Consider the following 13963-nt stretch of genomic DNA (forward strand, 5'->3'; position numbering starts at 1 on the left):
ACTCTGCTTTAAGCGCCAGGTCGTTGTTTTAATGTCAGCCAGAGCCATTTTTAGGCAAACTCTTTCTCTATTGAGTTTGTCTTTCAAAGACCATGAGAGGGAAGGACAGACTGTTCCAAAGTGGGAAGCCACCAAATAAAATATCTGCTTCTTTCCCACCTAGTAAGGCACACTCTGTACATATTGGGTAAGCAAGTTTGTCATGGGATAGATAGTCATTAAGACTATCTATTGCATTGCTTTCTAAATAGAAAGTCCATTTAAAGAGAGATAATAAATTGAAAGGTTCTTGCAACAGGTGGGCCTACACACTTAGAGAAAGGACAAGCAGTTGCCCAATTACATAGGATTTTATAGATAACAATAAGCAACTTGAACTGCTAAATAAATTAGCAACCAGTGCTGCTCCCATATCAGCAGTGTAACATGACAATAGCAGATACAAGTAACACACAATCAGTTACATTTTTCATTAGCTGAAACTTCTGGGTATCTTCAAGGCCATCTCATATAAGGTAAATTACAGCAATCAACAGTAATTTGACAAATGACAGGTATGAGTGACTCCACTCAGGCTACATTATCAAGCTACATTATCTAAGTTGCCACAGATCTGTTCATTTGGGGGAGCACAATCCTATAAAGAGGCAAAGTTGCTAACAGTTCTAGGAAAAGCAGGCTTCTGAATGAGTAGTCACACTATTTTATTTAACTTGAGTTTAGAGACCACGTCTCTTCAGTGGGCAAATCAACATATCATTCTACTGGCAGCTGGTACCTCTCCCACCCATACGAGGCATTACCTACCAATATCCAGCTGCTTGTCCTTTCTCTAAGTGTGTAGGCCCACCTGTTGCAAGAACCTTTCAATTTATTATCTCTCTTTAAATGGACTTTCTATTTAGAAAGCAATGCAAACAAATACAACAGACATGTCAGACACAAGGCCCGGGGGCCGGATGCGGCCCGCAAAGTGGTTTCATGTGGCCCGCGAAGCCATCCTGGAAACAGTGAGGGAATGGCCCCCACTGCCTTGGCCCTGGCCCAGAGACCCTCCTTCTGCCAGAGACCCTCAGATCTGTCCCACTCCTGCCCAGGCCCCCATAGGCACCCTTGATACGAACGATGTAGAGCTGGCCATGCCCACCCAGTAGGCCATACGCACTCTAGCCACGCCCACCCAGTAGGCCACACCCACCTGGCCCCTTGAGGGCAAATGCAATGCTGATGCGGCCCTCAGTGAAATTGAGTTTGACACCCCTGAAATACAATGTTACTTTTCAACTGTTGGTATAATATACATCTTTTGCTGTTTCTGTAGGCTTAAACGAAAACACAGCAATTCTGATGTACCGCTGCAAATTAAGATCACGCGGGTGACTAGCCAAGCATTTGAGAACAAAAAAAATGATGATGATGACAATGATGTCATCATTTTGGAGGAGAACAGTACTCCAAAGCCTGCAACAGAAGACTGTGACATCAAAATAGTAAAAGTTGAAGGTGGTGCCAATTTAGATTATATTGGTGGTGATGGAGAAGATTCCAAAAGCAAAGATGGTTGCTCAGAAGTAGAATGTACAAAAGGAACTGCAGCCACCCAAACAGAAGTAGAGTGGCTTGCAGTAAAGAAAGAAGAAGAAGAGGTCAGTGTTGAAAAGAATCAGCTACCCAGATTGGAGCCTGAATTGACCATATTAGAACCTGCTGGCATTTCTGAGTCTGCTTTGGGGGAGGTGGACAGCAAAATAAATGAATTCAATTTTCAGTTGCAATTAGCCAAAAATGAAAAAGAAAAATACGAAGAACAGTGTAAAATGTTGTTCGAAGAAGTAAAGACATTGGAGCAAAAAATTGTGGAAATGAATGATAAACAAATGAAAAAGGAAATGTGCCATCAGTCAACGGAAACAAATATCATTCTATCAGATGAAGAACTAGAAAAAATTAAAGGAAGAAGTCCAGAGGAGATTTTGATTCTCTATGAGCAGGCACTAAATGAGATGAAAAGGCTGAAAAAACTATATGCTACATTACAGAATTTAAAATCTGAATGCACTAAGTGTAGAAACAGTGAAAGGAAAACTGAAGTTGATGAGATGGCTGTACAGCTGGATGATGTCTTCAGACAGCTGGACAGGTGCAGTATTGAAAGAGATCAGTATAAAAATGAGGTAAGTTTACAAATACATATGTAATGAATCAAGTTGATTGTAGCTAATTTTTTGTCAGTTTTTGCAGTTATTGTAATATTGCACTTTTTATTTTGTTCCATCAGATATTTATGTGGTAGGACTGATGTATTGCAACTTAATTTACCGTATTTTCCGGCGTATAAGACGACTGGGCGTATAAGACGACCCCCTACATTTCCTGTTAAATTATAGGGTTTGGGCTATACTCGTCATATAAGACTACCCCTCTTCCAACGCACACCAAATAAAAATTAAAAAGCATCAGATTTGATTTTTAATATGGTAATTTTAATTCAAATGCTTATGACATGCAGGTGCTTAGTAGGAAAACTGTCACTTATAAACATAAGGCTGTTTGTCATCAAACATGTAAACATAAAACAGTGCAAGTGGATTAAACTATTAATAATAATAATAATAATAATAATAATAATAATAATAAGAAGAAGAAGAAGAAGAAGAAGTAGTCGGAGGGGACCTTGGAGGTCATCTAGTCCAACCCCCTGCTAAGGCAGGAAACTCTGTACTATTTCAGGCAAATGGCTGTCCAGTCTCTTCTTAAAAACTTCCAGTGTTGGAGCATTCACCACTTCTGGAGGCAGGTTGTTCCACTGGTTAATTGTTCTAACTGTCAGGAAGTTTCTCCTTAGTTCTAGGTTGCTTCTCTCCTTGACTAGTTTCCATCCATTGCTTCTTGTCCTGCTTTCAGGTGCTTTGGAGAATAGCTTGGCTCCCTCTTCTTTGTGGCAGCCCCTGAGATATTGGAACACTGCTATCATGTCACCACTCACCCTTAATAAATACCTCACCCTCACCCCTCACCCTTAATAAATACATAATTATTTAGTAGGACTTCAGTCTAAATAAAAGTGCATTATTTCTACTTCAGTGGGTTCTGTCAAATTACATCTGATAGAAACAGAAAACTAGGTAAATAAAGAGCAGGCCCATCTTGATATAAATATGCTATTGGTCATTTAATCTAACAAACTAATTAATACAAGACATCAGCTTTGCAGTTCTTATTTCCTAAATAGAGTAGTCAACAATACATAAAAATGAAGTCTTTGATTCAGTCTTGTTTCCTAGTGACTTCATGGACAAAGTGTCTACCTTGAAACTCTAGTATTTTATCTAAGTACTATTCACCAGGTCTAGTTCTACTTAATTTTTTTGACATTAGGTAAGATTGGCTAGTTGCTACTGTGTTTCCCCCAAAGTAAGGTCAAAGAAAGGTCACCAACAATAAGCCCCAGCTTGATTTTTAGCAGTGAGCCTAATATAAGCCCTAGCCCAAAAATAAGCCCTAGTGTTGGGGCGAGGCACACCTAAAAATCAAGCTTGGGGGTGTGGAGCTGCCCCACCTACCCCGCACCCTCTTACCTTGCAGCCAGGCCTCTCCTTGCCAGTCCTCTTCTTCTTCTGAGGCCACTTCTGCAGCCAGGCCTGCATTTCTCAGTCACAGGGCTTTCCGGAAGGCCTGTGCAACCGAGCTAAGGATTCAATCCATAGCTCAGTTCTGCAAGACCTCAGCAGCCGAGCACCAAGTTATGGATTGAATCCATAGCTCGGTATTCAACTGCTTAGGCCTTCTGGAAAGGCCTGACTGCAAAATGCAGGCCCGAATGCAACTTCGGCTCCTGAAGAAGTATACCAGCTGGGTGGAGCTGTTGGTTTCAGAGGTGAGGTAAGGCCTATCCCAAAAATAAGATCTGGTGCCTCTTGGAGGCCAAAAGAAAAAAGAAAAAAAAGACCTGGTCTTATTTTCGAGGAAACATAGTAACACTTTACTTTAAATGCTTACAGCCCAAAAGCTAGCCTTCACATTGAGGATTCAGTGATTTGACAAAAATCTGTACAGCCCTGTTTTCCGAAGTCAAATAGCAACAGAAGAATTAAGTGTTGAATTCATATATAAAATTGCTTTTTGTTTCAGTTCATATAGTCTAAAGTTAAGAATTGCTTTTCCAAGATAGCAATTTTCATTTTCATTAATATAATATCCCAAGAGGCACAGTAGTATGCATATGAATTATAAGTCTTCAATTGGATTTATTCCAAGTGTGCATAGGTTTGTATTTGTTGGAATTTGTTAAAAAACAGTTTTGTAATATTAATAAACTAAATCTTACAGTTGCTTATGTTTTGAATATTAAATTAAATCAGACCATTAGTGTTATAGACTGATATGGCAAGATTAATATTTCGGCCAAAATTCAAACAGATCCTTGTGGCTTCCCTCATTTTAAAAAAACAGTAAATTTGATTCCATATTCCATCTGCATTTGTTCAACTTCTGAATGTTGGAAGACAGGCAGCCAACGAGAAAGAAGATTATGTTTGTCTATCCATCAACCTACCTATCTATCTTGAACTTTTGGAAGGTCATCTGAATTGTATTTAAACAAAACGAAAGCTCAATATGCAGTACAGTATTGGATAATACTATATCAGTATATAGCAGGGGTGTCAAACTGCCAGCCCGTGGGCCGGACGCGTCATCCCAAAACCGTGCCCATCCCATTGCCGGCAACGGAGAAAAAGCTCTGATACGTTGCGTGACGTCGCGAGTTTGACAAGTCTGATATATAGTATTATAGTCTAGTATTTTTGACATTTATGACTACAACTCTTCAGCCATAGTCAAGCTATGAAATAAAGAGAATTGTTGAGAATACTTATTTTTAAAAAATCTGGAGAACATCTGGTTGTTTGCTTCCATTCTTTCTTTGGGCTTTCTTATTTCTTTTATATATTTGTATACAAGAGAACTTATTTAGTCTTCTTTAATGTAAATAATCAGAAAGCTGTACCATAAAAACATTGAAAATTCAGTCAATGTAGGGGTTTTGTTTTGTTTTTGTATGACAACCCACTAATAACATATTCCATTCTGTTCCTAGGTATTTTGTGCATGGTGTTCAAAAATTTAAAGCCAGGGGTCTAGCGATAACACTAAACAACAACAATAATATATTAAAAACTTACTCCTCCAACTTACATGTATATAACTGTGCAGAGTCTTCAAAAAGGTACTTCACAATGCATATAAGTACACTCTCTGAATTGTTAAAATAGCTGCATTGTTTGCAAATCTTGCATGCAAACTTTTAGAAGCTGCTGCCATGAAACAACTTAGAAGTCATCTATGCAGTCTTAAGCATTGTGAACCTTTTGAAAATTTTGCACAATCTGAAATATACATAGTTTAAATACAGAGTTGTGAATATTTTGAATGGAAAGTTTTGACTTATCTCTTTCAGATTGAACTCCTTGAAATGGAAAAAAACCAACTGCATTTTCAGTGTGAAGAGCTAAAAACAGAAATTGGACAGTTAAAAGCTTCTGTTCCACAAACGGTTTCACAAACAAATGATTCTGTGGCTAGTAATCTTGAAGAACCTGTAAATTATTCTGATGGGGAAAGGTAGATTAAAAGCGTATTAAAATCTTCATTAATATCTGAAAAGTCTATCTACTCCAGTGGTTCCAACTTCTATCTACACATGTGGTCTGCAGACCCACGAGGTCCGTGAAGACTTGAAGAAATGTTATGATTTAAATCTTAACATTTAAAGGTGAAGAAAAGGTTGAGAACCACTGATCTACTCCATAATGATTTTCACCTAAAATTTTATCTCCTTAATTTATCCACATGTCTGCTAAGAGTGTGCAGTATATTGTGAGTTAAAAGTTTTTCAAATTCAGAATATCCACCAATGGTTCTTATTTTAAACATCTGTTTTGAATTGAAAACAGTATAAACAAAAAATGTTTTGCACTGTACTGTGGTCAGCCAAAAGAAACACTAATAATTTACATTCTAAATTATGCTCTTAAGCATGTAAGTGGTTTAAGCAGGGCACTTCTCACAATTTTTGTCCTTCGTGATTGAAAGTGTTAAACAAAACTCCTTGCAGAAAATGTTACAATTTGTCAAGATTTTTGAAAAAGCTGAAACTTTGTTCTGAAGAGCAGAGCAATTCCTAACTCATTTTAGTTCAGAACTAAATTTATTCAAAGTTCTTCTCTGTTCAGTAACCACATTGTCAAGATGCACTTTAAGGTGGGGTACTTTAATATATATTTAGAATACCTTAAAAATAAGGAAAAAGTAAAATGCTCAGGAAGTATATTAAGTGTTGAAGTTGCATGTATAATTGTACGTAAAAGTTGTATGTAAAACATTTTAACTAATGTACTCAATGTTGTCTTTTCTGTAGCCTGAAGTTGCGATCACTGCGAGTTAATGTGGGACTGCTACTGGCAACAATAATGCCCGATCTTGACTTGAAACAAGTGAACTACGACGTTGATGTAGTTGATGAAATTCTAGGACAAGTTGTAGAACATATGAATGAAATTAGTAGTGCTTAATGTTTTCTTCACTGCCATATCATGCTTTGCTCAAATTTGTACTCTACTGTGAAGCTTCAAATCTGCAAAAATAAATAAATAAATATCCAAATTATTTAGGAGTTAAATATATTCTTGAAATGTTTCAGCAGGATTTTTGAAGTGTTAATAGTGCCACAAACAGAGTGAATGTCTTGAAGACGTGGAAGGAATTGTTTCTTTACTGTTGTGGTTATGATAATAGTTGTGGCAAGTAGCAGCTCCTGAAAGCAAGATCTGTGGTGGAACTATAGACACTGCTTTCTGGGGTTTGTGGTGACAGGGAAGAAGGACACTTGTCATTGCTAAATTGGAAAGAAAACTTGGGTTAATATTTTATTTAGCATAGCTGGTGAAAATCAAAATGTGCATGTGTGGTACTATTAACAGAAAGACAGTCTTAACTCCATGTCAAGTTTTATCCTAATTTCAAAGGCTTCAAATGCCACTACAGGTGCATTGTATTACCCCTTTTGAATTTTCAGCATTTCTTATATATTTAATTTTTATAACGCATTTAGAAATTAATCACAGATACTATAAATAGTGTTATATACCTTTTTAACTTACTTTAAAAAAACTGGCAATTTTGTCAAGTAGCATTTTCCCCAAATTACTAGTATTTTATAGTGGCCTATGAGTATTTCTGAGTTTTGATATCTGATGATGTATTATAAATACTGATTAAGAGTATTGCATAATGATTGTTATACTATGAGATCACATTTTGTTGAATAGGTATGAGTGTTTTATCAAAATAAGCTTTAAGGGTTTATTTTTTCCACATTGTTTTTCCTAACTTTGTAAGTTATATATTGTTCACTATTCACATTATTGCTTGATAGATGAATGTACTGTAAAGTCTGAATAAAATAAATCTTGTCTGTATGGAAAATGTTATTTAAATTTATACTGTACATTTACACTTTCAAGAAAATAAATAACTGGAAATAAGTTTTTATTTACAAAAATGAGAAATGTATATATTTTGTACTAAATGGTGAAAACATATTCTCATGTTCTGCATAACAGGAACAAATGTAAATACACAAATACATTTTTTCTAATAATAAATCACATACACATATTGACTTCTGTGTTTTTTATTCTATCCAATCCAATAAAAATTTGGAAATAAACAATGTAAAAGCACTTAGGATTCTATCAATAGGACAACCTGCCAAAAAGAGAATAGGTTCAAATTTTGTGTTGAGGAAGAAGCTTACAAAAGGAGGATTGCATTCATAAATGAATTGGAGAGCAGTGGAGGAAAAAAATAGATAATTTCACCTGTGCGCAGTGCAGCAGTTGAGGGGTTCGGGACTCCATGCACTCCAGCTGTGTTTCTTCCAGTTAGGGGACCCTAAATAGGCCAGAAGCTGCCCCGGAGAGGTGGCAATGAAGGAAGGAAGTACCAGGGACCTCGGAGAGATGGCGGTTGACCTGATTAGTCCAGGAGAAGCCTTCCAGAAACCAACAGGAGAAAGGCTAGCCTAACTCCTGAGTCTAGCCTAAGCTGTGAGCAACCGAAGTTAAAAGCACACTATTTTAAGCTGATCGCAAACAGTGTGCTTGGTAAGAACATTGATTATCCTACCTATCAATTTTCCTGAAGGGGAGAAATTCCCAAGAAGCAAAAAACCCCAAAAACCTCAGAGTGAAGGAGGGGGGTTTCTGCCCCACCCTTTCACTAATAGAAGCGGTGAATTGAACCTTTCATACAGGAATAAAATCTGAAAAATGATCCAGTGCTGACACCTACTGGTAGATGAGGATTATGACAGTCGTAAAATCTGGGGGAAAAACTAATCTACTTTGACCTTCAAAGCTTTAACAATAGAGAACAGCTGTGTAGATAAAGTGAGACTTACAAACTTGAGGGGAAAAACCTCATGGAAAATCAGATTTATAGAAAATACTTATCAAGAAAAAATATTTTTCAAGAGGAGATATATGTTGCAACTAATTCAAATAACGATCTCAAATCACAAATTCAGAATAACTTTGAAAATATAAATCAATTCAATTTTATACCAAAAAACCCTCAGGAAAACACAACAGAGAAGGAACAGACAAAGCAGATGACTGAATATAAATTTGAGGATAGAGAATTAAAGATGGAATTCTACAAAACAGGAGCATGATTTAATCCAAGTAGAATTTTTTTTACAAGAAATACTAGATTTGGAAAAGACAATTTATATTTCAACACTACAAAACAAACAAGAAAAAAGGACAAGAAAAAAGACTGGATAAAACGTACTACAGAGATACCAGGGAAAACACTGGAACTGGAGAGAGAAAATGTGATGAGAAGCAAAGAGAAAAAGAAGGGAAAAGATTCCCAATAAAAAAGAGTGGGCAAATGCCCCTAACAAAGATACTGATTTACTTTTTATATCTACAGCAACATTTATGAACATACAGAAAAACCTTTTGATTCAGCAAAATACATCAATTAAGAAAGATACTGGGCAAAGGAAAAAGCATCGGAGACGGGGCCTAGAGAGCTGTTGGAGATCCAGCCAATCTGAATCCGACCGATTGCGACTAAGAACCTATATTAGGTCTTATCTCGCAGGGATAAGGGCGGCAAGGTCTAATCACTTAGCTACCCTTATCGCGTCTGCAGATAACCACCCGGCCGCCCTGTTTAGGGTGACCCGCTCCCTCCTTAACCAGGAGGTGAGAGAGGAACCTTTGCAGGGTCGTGCCGAGGAGTTTAGTCAACATCTGTCGGACAAAATCACTCGGATTCGGACCGGTCTGGACTCTGACTGGGCAGAGTCTGACGATCAGGACGCGGGCGGTCTTGTCAATATTACCTGGGAGGAGTTTGATTCTGTGACTCCGGAGGAAGTGGACAGGATTATGGGGAGGCTGAGTTCCACCACATGTTTATTGGACCCGTGCCCCTCCTGGCTGGTTTATGCGGCTCGGGAGGGGACACGAGGCTGGTTCCAGGCGGTTATATCTGCTTCTTTGAGTGAGGGTAGTTTCCCCGCCGTCTTGAAGGAGGCGGTGGTGAGACCTCTCCTCAAGAAGCCTGCCTTGGACCCAGCTGTGTTAAATAACTTTCGTCCGGTCTCCAACCTTCGCTTCCTTGCGAAGGTTGTTGAGAGTGTGGTGGCGCATCAGCTCCCTCTGGTCCTGGATGAAGCGGATTATCTAGACCCGTACCAATCAGGTTTCAGGCCCAGGTACAGCACAGAGACGGCATTGGTCGCTCTGGTGAATGATCTCTGGAGGGCCCGGGACAGGGGACATTCCTCTGTCCTAGTCCTATTAGACCTCTCAGCGGCATTCGATACCATCGACCATGGTATCCTGCTGCGGCGTCTCAGGGGATTGGGAGTGGGAGGCACAGTTTTCCAGTGGTTCTCCTCCTATCTCCTGGGACGTTCGCAGTCAGTGTTGGCAGGGGGGCAGAGGTTGACCTCGAGGCCTCTCGCTTGTGGAGTTCCTCAGGGGTCGGTCCTCTCGCCTCTCCTGTTCAACATCTATATGAAACCGCTGGGTGAGATCATTCGTGGTTTTGGAGTTGGGTATCAGTATGCTGATGATACCCAGCTTTTTATTTCGACCCCAAACCACCCCAGTGATGCCCTCGACGTGATGTCCCGTTGCCTGGAAGCGGTTCGGGTCTGGATGGGGAGGAACAGACTTCAACTCAACCCCGACAAGACTGAGTGGCTGTGCATACCGGCATACCGGGATATTCAGACTATTCCATCTCTTTCTATGGGGGGTGAGTTATTACCCCCCGTAGATAGGGCTCGCAACTTGGGAGTCCTAGATGCACGGCTTACTTTGGAAGATCACATGGTGGCCGTGACTAGGGGGGCCTTCGCCCAGGTTCGCCTGGTGTGCCAGTTGCGGCCCTATCTAGACCGGAATGCCCTGTGTACGGTCACTCATGCGCTCGTGACCTCTCATTTGGACTACTGCAACGCTCTCTACATGGGGCTGCCCTTGAGGACCACTCGGAGGCTCCAACTGGTACAGAATGCAGCCGCGAGAGTCGTGTTGGGAGTCTCCCGATACTCCCATGTTACACCTCTATTCCGTGAGCTGCATTGGCTCCCAGTTGTCTTCCGAGTGAGATTCAAGGTACTGGTAATGGTGTTCAAGGCCCTACATGGCATGGGTACCTTAGGGGGCACCTGCTGCCGGCATCAACTTCCCTCCGCCCTGTGCGTTCCCACAGAGAGGGCCTCCTCAGGGTGCCACCGATCAGAGAATGTCGATTGGTGGCCCCCAGGGGGAGGTCCTTCTCTGTGGGCGCCCTGGATTTATGGAATCGGTTGCCGGTTGAGCTCCGGATGGCGCCCGACCTCCGCTCCTTCTGACGCGATCTGAAAACGCATTTATTTGAACAAGCCGGCTTGGCCTGATGGGGGGTGGGTTGGGTTTTTTATTGTTCTTAATATTTGTATTTATTGTTTTTTACCTTGGGCATTATGTTTAATTCCTTTTAACTTTTCTATTTTTTGTATTTTATACATTTGCCCTGTTCACCGCCCTGAGTCCTTCGGGAGAAGGGTGGTATATAAATAAAATTATTATTATTAATTATTATTATTATTATTATTATTATTATTATTATTATTATTATTATTATTATTATTATTATTTAAGGTGGAAACCAAGAAAATAGATGATGGGACTTATCAGACAGAATACTTAAAAAAGAAATATTTGTTTGAATGTTGTTAAAGAAATAGAAAAAAATTGGAATATATATGCTATTCTAACAGGGATGAATTCTGTAATGTAGTATGCTTTTTTCTCTTGTGTTCTTTTTCTTGATATGAGTAATATAAAAAAGTTGAATTGACTTAAATAAAGGAAATGTTTCAGATACTTAAATATGACTGAATTTAAGAAAATTGTAATGGATAAAAATGTTTTGAATAAGAGTTAAAGGACTAGATGACTAGATGTATTGAATGGAATGTTTAAAGATTAAATATATTCTTAATTATGGTTAAAAAGAATAAGAAATGAAATAAATATATATTATGAAATAAATATATATTAGCCTAGGAGAGAGATATATTTTAAGTAGTATGTTATGTCTTATGTTTCTTTACTCTTGCTCTCTTTTTTCATCGTTTTATCTATTTCTTAACAAATGTAAAAGTATGAGATGGCTTATATGGAAAAAATAGAGTTAAATTTGTAAATTTAATTAATTTTTGAGAAAATCTTCACCAGTAGGAATATCTAGAATTTGGTGGGAGAAATAAACTAAAATAAGGATTGTAACAGGATCTATGATAAGGCAACCAGAATGACTGAATAGAAAAGAAATATACTGATAATGATTGTTATTTTTAGGAATATTGGGAAAAAATATATATTCAATTGTTATTTATCAAAACAATAAGAATTGTATTAACCCAATGTTTGCAGAAGAGAATATTTGGGGGAAAGAGGAAATCAACTAAAATTATGTGGAATATGGATTATAGAAATTAATTGTTAATGATTGTTTTACAAATGTAACCCAGACAACACACTGTTCACCAATTATTAAGTGATTTATGTTTTTTAAAAAATCAATAAAATATATTACCAAAAAAATTTCTTCAGCCATTTCAGAACGCTGCCAACTGCTCCATTCTCAAGTTTTCCTCCCTGCTAAACCACATGAACAGTGCAAAACTGCTACAAATTTGGAAAAGTGTACAGTAGTCCTTGTTTAGCGACTGCCATTCCAACAAAATGTTCATTATCAGCATATTTGCTAAGCAAACCACCCTGCAAAGATCACTGGATGCTATCATCTCATTCAGATAAAAGTCTTCATACAGTGTCCTGTGCCTGACCTGTATCCCCTTCCCCTCCTTTTCACCCACTCCTAGGATAGAGAAATTGCCAAAACAAACTATCTGTGAGCTGATGTTTCCCTAGCACAGTGCTTCCTTAAAAATACAAAGGTCAAGTTAAGCTCAGCACTGGGACCTTGATTTAGATCTCTTGGGAGTTCTTCAGGCAGTTGCTGCCTGAAACTGACCAGATCTTAAATCAGTTTCAGAATGAAGGCTTCTGTGATGTAAATGCAGCCTAAATTGTTTATTGCCATCCTATTTGAGGCATTTTCTAAATAAGGACTATCTGCATTTTGCTTTCTTTCCCTACCTAGCTTGCTCTTACTACAATTAACTTAGTTCAGTCATGCATGATTAGATATATACGGTACTCAGTTATAGATAAAATGTTAACACTTGGCTAAATACATTACTGTATCCAAAGTAATGTTTATGAGTTGTATTTACTGAAAAAATTAACTTGCTGTATACGTACATATATAAATTAGGTGGTTAATAATGTGCCATATAAGATAATACAACTGAAAATTGAAATGTAAAACCAAATTCACGTACTCGCCTGTGGTATCTAAACTGCTTAAATGCGCAAATGCTTGTTCTCATAATTCTGTAATGTAAAAAAGGATGGTCTAAATTTTCACACGTATAGGATGATCTACGTTTTCACAAATTTTCAGAAAATGGGACAATTGAATAAAATTGCTTGTTTGCTTTTGATGTCCAAAGTTGGAACAATAAGCTCAAGTGCATAAATTGGGTAAAACAGAAGAATTGTCAGTGTTAATATTTAAACTTTGGGTATGGGTTTAAGCCAGGATATGTTGTTAAATACACTGGCAATAAAGGTAAAGGTTCCCCCACACATGCGTGCTAGTCGTTTCCAACTCTAGGAGCCGGTGCTCATCTCCGTTTCAAAGCCGAAGAGCCAGCACTTGTCCAAGGACGTCTCCGTGTTCATGTGGCCGGCATGACTAGACACCAAAGGCGCATGGAATGCTGTTCCCTTCCCACCGTAGTGGTCCCTATTTTTCTACTTGCATTTTGTACGTGCTTTCAAACTGCTAGGTTGGCAGAAGCTGGGACGAGAAACAGGCGCTCACTCTGTTATGCGGCACTCGGGATTCGACCTGCCAAACTGCTGACCAAGCTCAGCATCCTAACCCACTGAGCCACCGCCTCCCTGGCAATACATAATCCAAAACAATTATAACCTGCCTGAATTGCAGAGGTTTTTTAATAGGAATCTGATATTTTTTATTTTAAAAAGTAAAACTCGAGCATCAAGTCGGGTCTGAAACTATAACTTATGGTAACATACGTTTTAAATGGTTAGGCATCAATTATATAGTGAAGCGCACAACCCTGTAAATTCTGACTCTTGCAGTCAGGGGAAGCCTAGTAAAGCCTAGCGAGACGAAGCGCGTCGAGTCCCGGACGCTAGGTGGCGCTTTTCGACACCCTAACTAGGAAAGCCTCCGAGCGACCTGCTCTTCCTTCGGGACGCCCAATGACTCCAATGCGCAAACGCGAGCGCGGGAA

The 13963-nt window shown here is 38.8% G+C and overlaps 1 protein-coding gene across 2 annotated transcripts in view; it reads left to right on the forward strand.

The window, feature by feature from the left end:
- Nucleotides 1-7678, forward strand: part of MORC3 (MORC family CW-type zinc finger 3) — a 46648-nt gene extending 38970 nt beyond the window's left edge. Inside the window, exons 15-17 of one of the 2 annotated variants that reach the window (XM_083361430.1) lie at nt 1322-2174; nt 5459-5622; nt 6419-7678. In XM_083361430.1, coding sequence (XP_083217556.1) covers nt 1322-2174; nt 5459-5622; nt 6419-6572 — 1171 coding nt within the window. In that variant the 3' untranslated portion in view covers nt 6573-7678. Of the gene's footprint in view, nt 1-1321; nt 2175-5438; nt 5623-6418 lie in introns of those variants that run through there. The other variant, XM_083361431.1, reaches the window with a different exon arrangement.
- Nucleotides 7679-13963: the final 6285 nt, after the last annotated feature.

This window comes from Vipera ursinii (genome assembly GCF_947247035.1).
Source record: "Vipera ursinii genome assembly, chromosome: 4".
NCBI lineage: Eukaryota > Metazoa > Chordata > Lepidosauria > Squamata > Viperidae > Vipera > Vipera ursinii.